This window comes from Panthera tigris, chromosome D3 (assembly GCF_018350195.1).
Source record: "Panthera tigris isolate Pti1 chromosome D3, P.tigris_Pti1_mat1.1, whole genome shotgun sequence".
Taxonomy (NCBI): Eukaryota; Metazoa; Chordata; class Mammalia; order Carnivora; family Felidae; genus Panthera; species Panthera tigris.
Genome location: NC_056671.1, coordinates 75,932,560 through 75,949,842, shown reverse-complemented (window position 1 = coordinate 75,949,842; position 17,283 = coordinate 75,932,560). Strand labels below are relative to the sequence as shown.

The 17,283-nt window shown below is 42.8% G+C and overlaps 1 protein-coding gene across 3 annotated transcripts in view; it reads left to right on the top strand.

Annotated features, from left to right (window-relative positions):
- The window catches only part of ATP8B1 (ATPase phospholipid transporting 8B1), a 126,056-nt gene that overhangs the window by 98,908 nt on the left and 9,865 nt on the right, over positions 1–17,283 (top strand). For all 3 annotated transcript variants that reach the window (XM_042961341.1, XM_042961342.1, XM_042961343.1), the window contains 7 exons: positions 4,690–4,878; positions 6,650–6,762; positions 8,846–9,010; positions 9,756–9,867; positions 11,072–11,147; positions 14,400–14,532; positions 14,943–15,231. In XM_042961341.1, coding sequence (XP_042817275.1) covers positions 4,690–4,878; positions 6,650–6,762; positions 8,846–9,010; positions 9,756–9,867; positions 11,072–11,147; positions 14,400–14,532; positions 14,943–15,231 — 1,077 coding nt within the window. The remainder of the gene's footprint in view (positions 1–4,689; positions 4,879–6,649; positions 6,763–8,845; positions 9,011–9,755; positions 9,868–11,071; positions 11,148–14,399; positions 14,533–14,942; positions 15,232–17,283) is intronic.

The following is a 17,283-nucleotide window of genomic DNA, read 5'->3' as shown; positions in this document are numbered from 1 at the left end:
GGGGGTGGCATTTTGAGAGCTAACCAGCCAACTTGGGCAACTATAATTCTATGGTCTCTATTTTCTCTTCTTTTCACTGGGATATTATGGGAAGAGCCCTGTTCGGCTGGAGATGGGCCAGCCCAGCTTTGGTTCCTACCGGAGCACCCAGTGTAGACCAGGATCTTTGGTCCAAGCATCAACTTCCTCAGTGTTGCGAGCAGAAGGTTGGAATTCACGGTTCCTTTCAACCTCACATTGTGCTGGTGTCTGTCCCACTATCTGCTGAGGCAGAGAATTGTACCTCCTGAGGAAACTTCTCTCTCTCACACAGCATGTGATGGGCCATTGCTCTAGCCACTATGAATGGAGAACAGCTTGATCTCTAGTGGCAGGAGGTTAAAAGAGAAATTGGTTTTGATTGGTCTTTACCTTGGGAACCCCTCCTCCAGGTATGATAGATGAGGACATTCAGACCCAGAAGGCACAAGGACCTGTGTGACTCAGACAGCAGGTCAGAATCCCTTCTGGTGGGATCCCTTTGCAATCCCTGGGGTGGGGCGCCTTGCTCCTGTGTTTTCTCTCTCTTTGTAAGACTAACGGAGACTGGTCAGTCTTTTATTACGCATAACATCGACAGGAGAAGGGAGGAAATCCTTTCATATCTGTTGCCATACACATCTGCCTAGTTGAGCAGACAGTGTGTGTGGCCCGAGTGTTGAGTCCCCGTGGAGGCCCATGGGGGCAAAGTGTGGAGAGGAGACATCGGGTTTCTGTTGAATTTCCACAACTGTAATGAATTTCCACAACTCAGTAGCTGAAGACACCCATTCTTTAGCTCATAGTTCCCTAGGTCAGAAGCCTGGGCACGCATGACAGGGTTCTCTGCGCAAGATCTCCCCAAAATCAAGGTCGGTCACGTTCTCATCTGGAGCTCGGGGTCCTCCTCCAAGCTCACGTGGGAACGCAGGATTCGGTTCTCCGCAGCTGAAGGACCAAGGCCTCCCTTCTTCCTGGCCACGTGGCCCCCTCCATCTTCAAAGCCAGCAAGAGAGAATCCCTCTTCCGTGGAACCCCTTATATGCTTTGAAGCTCTCTCCCTAGGAAAAGCCCTGTGTCTTTAAGGACTCACCTAATTAGGTTGGGAACACTCAGATAATCACCCTATCTTGAGGTCAACTGATTTGGGCCTTCATTACATCTGCAAGATCCCTTCCCAGCAGTACCTAGACTAGCATTTTGAATAACTGGAAGGAGGTGCTGTTATACTGGGGGTGAGGGGGGGAGGGAGGGAAGGGTCCTTGGGGCCCTCTTTGATTCCTACCTCCTGCAGAGGCTGTGTGAGAGCAGGGTGTGGAAGGCTTGGGGACCTCTTCTTCACCTGCAGGTCATTAAGGCAGGATGTGCTGTGATTAGAGGTGGCGTTTGAGGAGGCGGGAGCCTGGAGACACGGGAGACTGGGTTGGAAGCTGAGGGTCTGGATTATGGTGGGGTCTTTGGGAAGGATGAGGAAGCCATAGATGGGGGGGTGGGGAGGGCATTCAGCGCGTGACTTGAAGGGGGTGAGATTGTTGAGGGGAAGGAGTGGTCTGAGAGGTAACTTGTTTCAGGGCAGGTGACCAGGGGGTGGGCTCGTATCTGCCAGAGGAAGCTATTGTGTCAGAATCACCAGAGACGGGATTTGCGGTTTGAGCATCTTTTTTTCATTGGCGCCCTTTTCCTGCTCCGCAAATTAGTTTATGAAAGAAAACAATGCCTCTCTGGTTGCCTCTGAGTGTAAAGTAAATAAAAGAGTTCTCGCCAGAAATGACTGCAGAGGATTATTTTTTTAGTCCTGGTTTCTTCCTGCAAACATCAAGTTGGAGTTTGGACCAGCTCTCTCAATTTCTTCCTGTCTCCATTAGCCTGCAATTCTGTGACTCTATTGCTCGAACCAAGTGGAAGGGTTTTTTGTGTGTTTTTTTTGGTCATGATAACAATATCAGTGTTTGCTCCAGATATGATTGTCTCAGTCATGGGAACTTTACCACCTTTTATCATTTCGTTGCTCTTTTTCTGTTGGAAGTAAGCTTGCCGTCAGCATGACGCGGGGAGATCACTGTGCCAGCTACACTTGCTGAAGTGGTTGTGTCCCCACTGCTGCTTGTTCAGCTCCCGTTAAGTATTTTGCCCTCCCGGGGCTCCTGGGCAGCTCAGTCGGTTGAGCGTCCTACTCTTGATTTCGGCTCAGGTCGTGGTCTCGAGCTCATGGGATTGAGCCCTGAGTTGGAGCCTTCTTGGGACTCTCTCTCTCAGCCTTTCCTCCACTTGCACTCTCCCTCCCTCCCTCCCTCCCTCCCTCCCTCTCTCTCTCTCTCTCTCAAAATAAAGATTAAAAAAATAGTTTGCCCTCTGGCAGCCGTGTGTGCTTGAGGAAATGGATGGATTTGGCGTGTACATTCGTAACTTCTGATGTATGACTTTCTGGGTGAGCAGAAAACAACCTAAAGTGTCCTCTTTAATTACTAATTGGGAATTGATTGATACTGACTTGGAGTGAGCCATCTGAGCAGGCGTGCAGGGGTACAGCCCTCCCTATAGCTGATTCCCCCAGGAGCATCCTCTCCTGTGTAGCCTGATGTTTTCAAAAGCTGCCCATCCATCCATGGTCTGCATCCTGCTCAAACCATGGTGGAAAAGGAAATGCCTTTTTTCTGTAAACATTCACCTGACCATGGAAGTACTTTTCCTTCTGCTTTGAAGCAGAATAACGGAAGTAGAAAAACGGAAAATCTTTTTCAACTTTTTACTGGAGTACAACAGGTGCACGAGCCCAGCTTGTAGCTCAGGAGGTTTTCACAAACTGAATCCTCCCGTGTCACGAGCACCCAGATTTTAAAAAACCGACCGTTATGAATCCCCCAGAAGTCCCCTGGTGTTCCCTTCCAGTCATTGCCCCTCGAGGGGCACTAGTCCTGACCTGGAATAGCACAGGGACGCTTCGTCGGTTTTGTGGTCCGTATAGATGGAATCACGCAGTGTGGACTTGCGTGTCTGGCTTCTTTCACTCAACATTGTGACATTTATTCGAGTTGTTGAAGCGTCCTTGTGAAGAGAAGGCAGCTTCCCATTAATTGACTTTAAATTTTTTTTTTTTTAACGTTTATTTATTTTTGAGACAGAGAGAGACAGAGCATGAACGGGGAGGGTCAGAGAGAGGGAGACACAGAATCTGAAACAGGCTCCAGGCTCTGAGCTGTCAGCACAGAGCCCGACGCGGGGCTCGAACTCACGGACCGTGAGATCATGACCTGAGCCGAAGTCGGCCGCTTAACCGACTGAGCCACCCAGGCGCCCCACCCATTAATTGACTTTAAACATCAAGAGGTTGAACAGACTGATGAATGTTGAGGTGTTATTTTAATATGACTATGCTGAAGAAAGTACACTCTTCCAGAGCAAAGATAAAGTATACGACCCTTTTGGAAAACAAATGACTGATATATGCCAATAGACTTGAAAAAATCAGTATTCTCTCTCTTTATGTTTTACTTATTTAAGTAATCTCTATGCCCAATGTGGGGCTCAAACTCTCGACCTCAAGATCAAGAGTCACATGCTTTTCCGACTGAGCCAGTCAGGTGCCCCCAAAATTACCAGTTTTCTTTAGCTCAGTGTTATCACTCTAGGAAGCTATCCTTAGAAAACAGTCAGTCAGGGGCGCCTGGGTCGTTAAGGGGTCGACTTCGGCTCAGGTCATGATCTCCCAGTCCGTGGGTTCGAGCCCTGCGTCGGGCCCTGTGCTGACAGCTCGGAGCCTGGAGCCTGTTTCAGATTCTGTGTCTCCCTCTCTCTGACCCTCCCCCGTTCATGCTCTGTCTCTCTCTGTCTCAAAAATAAATAAACACTAAAAAAAAAAATTAAAAAAAAGAAAACAGTCAGTCAAACCTTTATACATACACCTGCAAAATGGTCGCTACAATGTTATTTTTGAGAGCAGAAAATTGGGAAATAGCCTAAGTGCGTATAATCGGAAAAATGGGGACGTGTTTACATTCATTAAAATAATGTTTAGAAAGAATTTTTAAAGTTATGTCAACATGCTCAGAATATTGGGTCAAAATAACAAGAATGTAAACGTATGATAGAAACTATTACCAAATTCGGCATTTTCGAGAAGACCGGAAAGAATGATAAGAGCATGCCAGTGGCTCTGTGTTTCCTCTGGATGGTGGCAGTCTGGGAATTTGTTTTCCTATTCCTGCACACTTGTCTTCTTTTCCTCTGGTTTATATTACTGTTTGTAGTTAGAAATAAAACCATAAAGTTTGAAAAGTGTTGGGGCGCCCGGGTGGTTCATTCGGTTAAGCGTCCAACTTCTCCCCAGGTCGTGATCTCGCTGTTCATGGGTTCCAGCCCCGCATCAGGCTCTGTGCTGACAGCTCGGAGCCTGGAGCCTGCTTCACATTCTGTGTCTCCCTCTCTCTCTCTCTCTGCCCCTTCCCTGCTCGCACTCTGTCTCTCTCTCTCTCTCAAAAATAAATAAACGTTAAAACAAAGAGAAAAAGAAAAGTGTTAATGTTGGCATACTCTTTAAGAATCAATGATTTGTTTTCTTGGGGATGTGTTGGGCTTTGTGAGACATCCTTGCCCCCCATGTGAGCCTCAACAGTGAGCCCTCCGTCTGGTTTTTACAGATTTTCTGGTTTTCTCTCCTGCCTCCTTTGTTAGGTCAGCTCAACTACCAGGCGGCCTCTCCTGACGAAGGCGCTCTGGTGAGCGCTGCCAGGAACTTTGGATTTGCCTTCCTCGCCAGGACCCAGAACACCATCACCATCAGTGAATTGGGGACCGAGAGGACCTACAGTGTTCTTGCCATTTTGGACTTCAACAGTGACCGGAAGCGAATGTCTATAATTGGTAGGTTTCCCTCAAGAGTGTGTCTGCGAATCGCTCATTGAGAGGTTGCCTTTTATGCATTTGATTTCATGGCACCAGAATAAAACAGGCGATGGAGGGACCACTCAGCTCCTGGGAGATTTCCAGGGACTTCTTGAAACACGTTTTTTCCCTTTATTCTGCATGGGGTCCATCGCTCACGGGGACAATGGCAGTTTATCTTGAGTCTTGCAAATGTTGACATTCTTTAGCAATGTGAGCTGCGGCTGCAGGCCGCAGAACCTTCGGTGGTAACAGTGGGTGGTGGGTCCAGAACACGTGCTTTTGTTTTGTGAGGCCGTCCGAGCCTGTCTGACCTACACCTGGCGGCAGGGAAGGGAGAAGCAGCAGGACAGGGGTTCAGAGGAAAGCAAGGCTGTGCTTATGGAGCAGAAGTGAATCTCCAGGGCAGGCTGCCATTCACTGTGGCTTCCCAATATTGAAAAATTTAAGTTCACAGTTAGAAACAATTTCAAATTTACAGAAAAAATGCAAAAATGGTTTAGAGAACTCTTGTATTCTCTAACTCGACTGTTGGCATTGGCCACGTGTTGTCATTTTCGTCATATACAGATTCTTGTTTCCTGAACCATCGGAGAGTAAATTGCAGAGCTAAGGCTCCTTTCCCCTAAATACCTGAGTAGGTATTTCCTATGAACAAGAACATTCACTTATATGTAAATACGATGATCAGAATCAGAAAATTCAGTGTGAGACAATATTATTATCTAATCTGCAGGATGTTTTCAGATTTTACCAGAAATTTTCTTTTCCCTGCCTCCCTCCCTCCCTTTCTTTCTTCCTTCCTTCTTGGTTCAAGACCCAAGATTGCATACTGCTGTAGGTGATTGTTAACTTTGGTCTCCATATGGAGAAACTGTCATATATATATATATATATATATATATATATATATATATATATACATATATATATATATATATTCTCTATATATAGAGAGAGAAATGGATCTGTCCGATATTCCCTCATGACTGAATTCAAGTTATGCATCGTTGGCAGGAAGTGTGCGTGGATTGGTGCTGTGTCCTCCCAGCATATCACATCTGGAAGCACAGGGTTATTCGTGATGTTAGGTTTGATTGCTCGGAAAGTGTTCATGAGATTTCTCCACTATGAGATTTAGTTTTTCACCAAGAAAAATATACAAGTTCAACTGTCTACTGAACTCTGATTAGGCACATTTTACTGAGTGCTTTCTGTGTGCCTAGCACTGATCTAGGCTGATTATCATGTCTGGCATTTACCTTGAACTCAAAATCAAGTTAGCTCTGAGGCACGTACTATCATCAAATTATCTCACAGATCCAAAAATCCAAGAAAATGGTCACAAGGAATCATGTTCTGATCTGAGTATTAAAGGCAAGAAGCGTCCCAGGTTTATAGGTAAGAAAGATTCCTACAGCATGGACAAAGAAGGCATTATAGAAGATATTAGCACAGGGCATGGCACATAGTAGGGAATCAGTCAATATTTGCTGAGAGAATAAGTAAGGATAGGAAAAGCTGAGCTGACTACAGCATTCTTTTCATATTTATTTCACTATATTTCATTGTATGTAGATAGTGGCTTACTGACTTTGCTGAGAGGGAAGTTTTTCTAGGTGCATTTATGATTTTAAACTAATGGTGAATTATTAGCAGAGTCACCCTTCAAATCAACTTTATAAATGTAGTTTTCTATTAACAAATCAAAGCTAACTTTATGATTTGCTTTTCCTTCTCTTACTACTAGTAAGAACCCCAGAAGGCAACATCAGGCTTTATTGCAAAGGCGCTGACACAGTGATTTATGAACGGTTACATCAGATGAATCCAACAAAACAAGAGACACAGGATGCCCTGGATGTAAGTCCCACCGTCACCCTTTCTGCCACAGATTGCAAACTTCCTTTCTGATACTGTCTTGTGAGCTGAAATGAAAGCTCTGTGTGAACTGTTGACCCTTCTGTTGTCTTGGTGCAGTTGTGTGGAAAGAGCACCAATGTAGGAAAATGGCAGCCGTGTTCTGGTTCTGCCCCTGCTGCTGACTTCCTAGGGCATGACCATGGTGTTCTTTCCCGGCATCCCGGTTGGCAGCATCTGTAGGACGGGCCCCGGGGGAATGACTGGTCTGTCTTCCAGTGACCTTGAGCAAGCCACATAACTATAGTGAGCTGTAGCCTTAGTATCTGTGTGGCCTCCAAGAATCCCACCAACCTCTTAAGGGACAATGAAGGAAAGAAAGCATTCATGTAGGATGGGGTGTGACAAAGCAATGCGTCGGATAACTGAGTTCTACCTTTGTTAGTAAATCAGTTTGGTCTTCGTTACTTCAAATTTGTTATCTAAGGGGAATGTGAACTTAGTCCAATGATACTGCAGTTATTCAGAATGCTTCTGGAAATTTCTCTCTTGGAAATGCTTACCAATCCTCACATGGTTTTGGTTCTATTAATGATGGCAATGAAGTATGGAGGATACCCATCAGACCTGGTATCCCAGTTCTGCCTCTTCGTCTGTTTTGTATCCTTGGGGGAAACAGTTGACGCCTCACTGAAGCATTAATGACCCGTGTGAAAGAGGAAGAGGGTAATTCCTACCAAAGAGAGTCCTTGCAAGGGAAAGATCTTGCACAATTCCCAGGATTTAGTAAGTGCTTAGTAAAGGGTGATTTCTTCCCTGGGTCTGGTCGAGTTTGGGGCCAGTCAAAGGTCCTTGAGGAAGAAGCCTGTATATGTTGTTTACTTACGGGGGTCTCGTTTTAAGATTGATAGGTTGTTGGGGCGCCTGGGTGGCTTGGTCGGTTGAGCGTCCGACTTCAGCTCAGGTCGTGATCTCACGGTCCTGAGTTCGAGCCCCGCGTCAGGCTCTGTGCTGACAGCTCAGAGCCTGGAGCCTGTTTCGGATTCTGTATCTCCCTCTCTCTCTGCCCCTCCCCTGTTCATGCTCTGTCTCTCTCTGTCTCAAAAATAAATAAACGTTAAAAAAATTAAAAAGAAAAAAAAAAGATTGATAGGTTGTTGAAGCAGTTACGATAGATCATTTCTCATGAGGATATGAACACTGGCAATTTAATCAAACAGATGCAGAACCTTCCAAAGAATCTTTGAAAGCAAACACTTAGTTGGGTGATGTGTTGGAACAAGATGTGACTGAAGTACTAAAAACATTTTTACTGGCTCATATTTAAGCTGTTTCAAATAGCTTAGGGGCTCCTGGGTGGCTCAGCAGGTTAAGCGTCTGACTCTTGATTTTGGCTCACGTCATGATCTCCCAGTTCATGAGATCCAGCCCTGAGTCGGGCTCTGCACTGATGGCATGGAGACTACTTGGGATTCTCTCTCTCCTTCTCTCTGCCTCTCACCCATTCGCACTCTCTCTCTCTCTCTCAGAATAAATAAACATTAAAAAAAAAATAAAATAGCTTAAATCTGTTCACCATGATTAAAATTTCCAGCCACTCTTTTTCATTAAAATGTTTTACCACAGCTTTAACGGTGGCTCAGGTATTTCCGAACTGGTTTGAGGATATAATGCTTGGTTGAGAGTCCACAGTTGATTGGGCTTGTAACAGTTTGTGGGAACAAATTATAAAGTTGTCAGGCCTGTGTTTACAACATCATCACACCCCAAGGCAGCTCCCTTGTCTGTTATTTTCTGTGTGGTTACGAGAAAGAGTTTTCTTCTCTCTAGTGACTTGATTTAGAGGAAATGTATACCTTTCTCTTTAACTAATTTGGGAACTACAAATGGACCCTGAGAATACTTAAAGTGAAAAACAAAGTATTTGTTTAATCTCCTCTACAGAATGTATTTATTCAGAGTCCATTATCTTTCATGACCTCTTTTTAAACGCTCGTACTGTTTTACTTCAAAGAAAGATTTCAAACTGGATCTTGAGTTACATAAAATTAACTCGTCTTTGTTGGATGGCTGATCTTTTAAATAGATCTTTGCAAGTGAGACTCTTAGGACTCTGTGCCTTTGCTACAAGGAAATTGAAGAAAAAGAATTTGAAGAATGGAATAAAAAGTTTATGGCTGCCAGTATAGCCTCAACCAACCGGGATGAAGCTCTGGATAAAGTGTATGAGGAGATTGAAAAGGACTTAATTGTGAGTTTTAACCTTCATGACTTGCTATTCTAAACAGAACTGGACGTTTTACTAAGTTCTGTCATATTTTTAATCTCATGCTTGAAAGATAATTCTAACTTCAGCATTTCAAATTGGTACAAAGGAACTAGGTCACTTGAATTTCTTCTGTCCAGTGAGCGAGACAGAAGTTGCCACTATGAGAAAACAAAGGAAAGAAAACGTTGAGCTTCTAATCTGATTCTGGTATTTTTTATCTCGCTTAGTATAATTCATTATGATTTTTACACGATGACAAATCATATGTTTTATTACACTTGGAGAATTACTGAACTGATTTGTATCTTGTAAAACCTCGAAACAAGAAAATGATACCATTTGTAAATGAAATTTCTCAAAGTTTAATACCTAGCGCCTGTAGAATTTAGATTAGAAGGAAATAGCTAGTATTGACCTTCAGGGAGAGGAAGTGGCTTGTGTCCACGTAAAATAGCCTGTATGTAACGAAAGTATATTTTTAACATCCTTGATTTTGTACTTACATCTTTACCTTGGTAAACTACTTTAAGCGAAAAGGGCTTGAATGTTTTATTTTTCGGCATGAACCGCAGCCACCCCTGGTGTTATTACTGGCCACCAGCCCCAGCAGAGCGCCAATCGGGGTATATAATTAGCCATTCTGCTTATTGTAGGCTGGCAAACTGCAATTACAGAACATTTTGAGCTTATTTTGCTAATTCCTTTTTTTTTGAAATGTACATTCCAGCTACTGGGAGCCACAGCTATTGAAGACAAGTTACAGGATGGAGTCCCAGAAACCATTTCAAAACTTGCAAAAGCTGACATCAAGATCTGGGTGCTCACTGGAGACAAAAAGGGTAATTCAGTTTGCGGGGAGGCGTATCTGTTAATTCATTAAGTGTTCGTAGTTCCTGTGTCCCTTGCCGAAGATGATTTTCTCAGACTTTCCATCCTGCACAAATACGGTCCATTCCTTTGAGACAGAGATGCTTTCTTTAAGAAACCCTTCTCCATTATTCCAGCTCATGCTGACAGCATCCTTCCAGAAACTCCGTCAGTAGCAGAGTTTTATTTCTTATACTTGAGCTCCTGGTGAGGCCATTTTAACTGTGTGGTCAGTCTGATCTTTCCAGCCAGACGTGAACTCCTCTCGTGAAAGGACCGTCCCTTTGGTCCCTTTGTCATTTGTTGGGCACAGAGCAGAACATAATACAAACTGCTGAGTAATAACTTTTGCTTTTTTCACCCATTTTATTGCCTGAAAACTAGAATTAAAATTTTACACCCAAGGGATGATTTGAATTTTTAAATTTAGAGCTCAACAAGGCATTATTTGGCATTGATACCCTTCTACAAGCCTCTCATGGAAACCAGATAATTTCTCTTACTCTGACATCATTTGTGAGTTACACACTCTGATAAGCTAAGGGAAGTCCTGACCTTAAACAAATAACAGTGGGTGGTGATGGGAAAAGGGGAAAATTCTCCAGTAGGGGCCCCATGTGAGGGTTTATGGAAATAATTATCTTTTTTTTCCATAACAGAATGATTAAGCCACATGAACTGAATGTGCTTAGTAATTCAATGAACTTTGATTTGTTAATCAGATTGTATATTTATATATTTGATAATAGAGTACATTTTATAATTGAAAACTTCTCAAACCAGACTTTGAGTTCTACTTATTTTATCACAGAAAAAAGGCTTTTCCCCCCTTTTGTGTATATACATTGCTACTGAAAAAAAAAAACATATTTGATTGAATCTGGCTGTTACTTGAAAAAAAAATGCTTATTACTAGATAGTCAACTATTCATCAATAGGCACAACACTTAGTTTTGTTTTTTTTTTTAACTTTATTTATTTTAAGAGAGAGCACATGTTAGTGGGAGAAGGACAGAGAGAGAGAGAGAGAGAGAGAGAGAGAATGAGAATCCCAAGCAGGCTCTGCGCTGTCAGCACAGAGCCTGATGTGGGGCTCGAACCCACGAACCAAGAGATCATGACCTAAGCCGCACCCCAACACCTAGTTTGTTTGTTTGTTTTTTCTTTCTGTTGTAGAAACTGCTGAAAATATAGGATTTGCTTGTGAACTCCTGACGGAAGACATGACTATCTGCTATGGGGAAGATATCAAGTAAGTAAAGACAAAACTAGATGTGGTAGCAAATATGGAGAAATGGGAGCTAGAATGTCAATTCAGACAGTTTTCCTCACATTTAAATAAGGTAGTTCCAGGTTATCATGGCTGGATCTCCTTTTGAGCAAGTTTTAGTGTTAGGGGAACTTGAGGCCCTTATTCACCCTTTCAGGGGCCATTTCTCTCCATTTCTTACAAGTCCTCAGTGCTTGCCTGCTGATAAGAAAAAAAAAAAAAGTGAGCCTGAGACATCACCAGCCAACTGATGCTGGAGTGCTGCCTTTTCAAGGAATTGTAATTTTGTAAGAAACAAACAGAAGGAAAGAAACCGCACAATTTTGCTTGGAAGGAAACGGGTGGATGGGACACACCTCTAGTCTCGTCTGGATGGGGCAGGACATTTCGAAGCGTAGCCTGTCCTGAAACACTCGAGAGCCCAGAGTCATAGGAGACCTGGAAACGTGTAAGGAGAAGCCCCGCCTGGTGGTAAAGCCAGAAACGTGCGGCAGAAGTTACCTGGTGGTGCTATCTTGACAGTTTTATTTATTCCTCAAGTCCTTGCCTTACGACCCCTCCCCCGGGCTGTCATGAGGCCAAAAGCTGTGAACTTGCCTCATTTGGTAAGAGGCTGGAGGGAGTCGATGGAGGTCGTTAGTCTTCTTTCCAATGATGGTGACAGAGCTTTCGAGAGTTGTTCCAGTATATTGGGCACTCGGGCTAAATTAGCCACACAAAATCAGCGGCTCTAAAATCTACATCCATCAGTTCTGTTTGAATGCATAAACCATGCCTCTTGGTGCTTTTAGCTTTTAAAAAATAGCAACAAATAAATAGTAACATGTTTACTTAAGTAGTTTCTTGGTTTCAAATACTTTGGTTAATTGCCAGGTTTTATTTCTTGTAGATGGGGGCCGTAATAGATTTCTGGTCTCTCTTTCTAAAGTGTTGAAAATTGGGCCCTGAGCTAAATTAGAAGATAAAATTTATGCAAGTAGCAAATTTTACGATCATGCTCTTAGCTAAGTTAACCTTTCTAGAGGGCTGAACCATCTATCTCTCTAGGTGGTTCCTAAAAGGATGATTCCTATAGAATGGTTTGAATGGGTAACTTCATGCTTTTTTTCTTTCAGTGATTTGTTTTCATCACTCCTTATTTTCAACTTGAAAATGAGAAGTTAATGTGGAAAAAAGAATAAAAACTACCTAATCCTCTAGTGTAGTGGTTCTCAATTGGGGGTGGTTTTGCCTTGCAGGGAAATGTGGCAGTCTGACAGTTGACACTGAGCTTAGCCTGAAAGACTCAACAGGAGGCTCCTTTTCCATACTTAGCCCCTCTATTCAATTCCACATTACAACTTTTTCCACTTGACGGTATAAATTTCCTTGCTCTGTGAAAACAATGACCCTAATCTGTTCTATTATGTGATTATCTTGTCGGGAGTTAATGATCTTGCTATTTCTACTTTGCACTCAGTGCCCCTGCTTTAATTATGCCGAGATATTAACATTCTGGTGCAGCCATTTCTCAATGTTTCCAGACATCCTGAATCTTTGGTTGTTTTAATATGGAAGGAAGGAGAGGTACTACTGGCTTCTAATAGGTAGAGACCAGGGACACTGCTGAATATCCTACAGGGCAATAGTCGGCCACATACAACAAAGTATTACCTGGCCCAAGACATCAATAGTGCTAAGGTTGAGAAACTTGCTCTTGAAGGTGGAGAATGGTGGCTGTGTGTAACAAGGAAAGCTGGGGCTGAGAGTAAGGAGACCTGAGTCTTCACTCCCTTTGCCTATCAACTTACTCCAGGTGAATCGCGTCCTCTCTCATGGGCTTGCACTTCCTTATGTGTAACATGAAGAGTTTGGATAAGATGTTCATGGAGCCTTCCACTCTAAAATTCCGTGACTAATTTTTCTATCACATGAGTGTGTTACATGTGGTCTTCTCAATTACTTTTTGATACAAAGCACTGAGAATTTCTCAAAAGCAAACATAACTTTATGTGGAAGTAAGCTTCTTTTTGCCAAATAGCAGCCACTGTTTATAATACACTGTATTATAAATTATAATACACTATATACCCAGGTATAATAATTCAGATCAAGATTGCCTTCCTTCTGTTGGTCCTGAGCATATTTTCAATTGTATCTTCCTTTAGCTGTCTTTGGCAAATAACGGAACACCAAGAATAGGGTGCCCCGTGGGGGAGGAATTAGGACTTAAATAAGATTATGTCACCTGATTTAAAAATGGGCTAAGGATTTGAATAGACTTTTCTCCAAAGAGGATATACCAACGGCCAACAAGCATATCAAATGATGCTCACTCATACACTCAAGCATATGAAATGATGCTCAGACATTAAGGAACTGCAAGTTAAAACCAGAATAAGTTATCACCTCACACCCTTTCAGGATGGCTTCTATCAAACAAACAAAACCAGAAAATAACAAGTATGGGCAAGCATGTGAAAACTGGAGTCCTTGTGCACTGTTGGTGGGAAAGAAAATGGTGTAGCTGCTATGGAAACCAGTACGGTGGCTCCTCAAAATAGTTAAAAAGAGAATTACCATATGATCCAGCAATCCCACTTGTGGGTATATATCCCAAAGCATTGAAAGCCAGAACTCAAAAGAGATATTTGCACACCCACGTCCATAGCAGCACTATTCACAATAGCCAAGAAGCAGAAGCAACCCAAACGTCCAATGATGGATGCATGGACAAACAAAATGTAGTATATCCATATGCTGGAATATTATTAAAGAGGAAGGAAATTCTGACATGTGCTATAATAGCAAATGAATCTCGAGGACAGGGAGATAAGCCAATCACAAAAAAAAAAAAAAACAAGTACTGTGTGATTCCACTTGTAGGAGTTCTCTTATAGTGTTCAAATCTGTAGAAACAGAAAATAAAGCAGTAGTTACCAGGGACTAGGGGAAGGGGGTCACTTAACTGGTATAGAGTTTCAGTTTGGAAAGATGAAAAAGTTCTGGAGATTGGTTACAAAGCAGTGTGAATATACTTAATACTACTGAACTGTAGAAATAGGTGAGATGATAAATTTTATGTGGGTTTTTTTTTTAAGGGGAAAGATTTATACGATTTGAAGAGAAACCAGAGTATGTGGGTTTTTTTTAAAAAACACAAATAAAAATAGAGATTATATGTCAAAGGTACTTCACAGTCAAGGGCCCATTTATAGTTGTGCTCTTAAACACTTAAATTTCTTTTCCCCCCAGTGCTCTTCTTCACACAAGGATGGAAAACCAGAGGAACAGAGGTGGAGTCTATGCAAAGTTTGTACCCCCCGTGCACGAACCTTTTTTTCCACCTGGTGAAAGTCGTGCTTTAATAATCACTGGTTCTTGGTTGGTGCGTATCTTTACTGTATCTGTGTGTGCCTTTGCCTTAAACTACAGCAGTTCATTGTGGACTGATTTGAGATGGTTTCTCATACAAACTGACAGCCTAAGAATCTCTTGGCCTATGAGTGAGCGGCAATTTCCCAAGTGTGAGACTTCCTATATGATACATGAAAGGAAATCCATCAGACTGGTAATGGTGGATAGCCCTGGTTTATCAATCAATGAATAATTGTAATTTTTTTTTCTTTGTACATTTGTGTTTTGTAAATTTCCACGGTAAGTAGGTTTTATAATCAGAACAGTTATCATCCATGAGATAACCCAAGAACCATCCTCCACACAATTAAAGTCTTGGAAATGGTACCCTCGAGATAAAAACTAAGACGGTTGTAATCCTCTCCCTCTCTAATCTCACAGAATGAAATTCTTCTGGAGAAAAAGACCAAGAGAAGTAAGATTCTGAAGCTGAAGTTCCCGAGGACGGAAGAAGAAAGACGGATGCGGACACAGAGTAAAAGGCGTCTGGAAGCCAGGAAAGAGCAGAGGCAGAAGAACTTTGTAGACCTGGCCTGTGAGTGCAATGCAGTCATCTGCTGCCGGGTCACCCCCAAGCAGAAGGCAATGGTGGTGGACCTGGTGAAGAGGTACAAGAAAGCCATCACGCTGGCGATTGGAGATGGGGCCAATGATGTAAACATGATCAAAAGTGAGTCTCACCCAGGGCCGATGCCACCTGAACTGCTTTAGAGAAGGAATGGCAGGAATGTTTCTGAGGGTAGTAGTTCCAAATCCCATAGCTCAGGCTCTGAGAAAGCAGCTGATAAAGGCATGTAACCACGATGATGACACCTGTGACCCTGCCCTGAGGAAGCTCAGTCTACCCCAGTAGGAGAGAGCAGGTAGGATAGTGCCGCTCAGAGGATGCCAAAGAGAAGACGAGCTCCACATGAGTGAATTTGGCCTCCTCTGTTTCCCTCTTTTACACACATGTGGTTTTGTTTTGTTTTCCCTTGCTTACTGCTTCTCCTCCTCTATTTCCTTAAGGCTTATTAGAATCCTATTTAGTAACCTTGGTGAAAATTTCTGCTGAGCGCGGAGTAAATTGTTGAATTCTCTTTAGTATTTGAGAGTATTTTGCTTTATTATCTCAGCATCTTTTTTTCTGGGGCTTTCTTCTTGCCTTTGGGAAATTGGGTGACCTTGTATGAGCCCAAGGGAGCACACGTGGCATTGAAACACAACTCTAACATGGCCTTGCCATCCTCCTGACCTTCCTAGGAGACTGCCAAGGGTCGTTTCGCTGGTGGGAGGGCTTTACGTCTTCACAAATTGAAGAACTGAGCCCTGTCATGCAGAAATACATTGTGCCAGTGTTAGAGCACGCAGAACCGAAGCTTCATCAACACGCCTGAGTCCTGGGTGGTTTTTCCTCCCTGTGTTACTGTCAGGGAGCATCTTCTAATGAAAACGCCCCAACTAGTGAGCTGTGAATGCTGGTTTTCATTCCACCGACATGCCGTGGCGCCTTGGGCTTATGCTCCGGCCTCAATTTTCTCACCTGAAAACTATGATTTCTGAGGTCACTTCCAGTTTTGTGATATTATTAGTTCAGAGGAACTATGACATAACCACGTATGTTCTACTAGAGAGCTAAAATGCATTATGTACAACTAGACTTTTAATTCAAGCCTGTTTTGTAATTCATGTGTCTCTTTCTTTTCTTAGAGTCTCTTCCTCCTCCTCGATCTATACTAAGAATATTCCAACTTTATTTTCCTCGGCAGGAGTCAGCTATATGATGTATGTCTTCTTGCTTCTTTATCACGTGTCTGTCTGTGGCCACTGCTGGTTTAATTTCTTCTCCAGGGTGTTTTGCATGTGCCAATCCTACTGTACAACTGGCATTTCTTGCCCCAAATTACATCAGTCTCTTTCCTCTATAGCCAGTTCTAGGTTATTTTCCATTGTGTACCCTTAGCATAAATAGCTGTGCCAAAAGGGCAAGTAACTCAAACATTAGTTTTACTCAGTTACAATGGAGACTTCTAGATGTTGGAGAGAGGGTTACCTTGCAAATTTACCATCTGACTATGTGACTTAGACTTGAAATTTTTTTTGTTCCAAGGAGTTTACCAATTGATAGCAAAAGGGATCACAAAGTCAACATAAGTAACCTTATAGAGACTTATTTTCTTAAGTTCTAAGAATTTTATTAAGCTCTGTTATATGGTCGGTGCTTTTCTATATAACAGGGAACATCCATCTGGGGTGCAAATCAAAGAAACTCAGGTATCCCTGGAAGTCCATAGCTTTACCCAAGTATTGACAGTGCCTTTTGTATTTTAGAAAAACTGGCATTGCTTTCACCTGTATAAAATACAATATACAGAAATTATATTTGTCTATAAAGAAATACAGTAAAATTTAAGTGTCAGAAAAACTTGGCCATTTGTTAGCATGTTCCACATTTAGTAGAAGTGGAGGGAACTGCAACCCCCCCCCCCCATGTTTTTGCCTCTAGCAAGGACGCAAGGACTCTCATGGGCTCCCCTGTCTCCCTCTCTTGGGCCTTAAGATGTCTGCTGGCTGGTGGGTGGTGTTTTTTCTTGGTCTAAGACCCTAAGAATAAGCAAGAAGCACGAGAGGGGAGACAGAGCCACCAAGGCTTGAGGAAATGATGAGTCTGTTAAGGAACTATGAAGGAGCCTACCAGTGAGGCATCCGAAACCACATTTTTGAAACTTCAGGAAAATCTAGG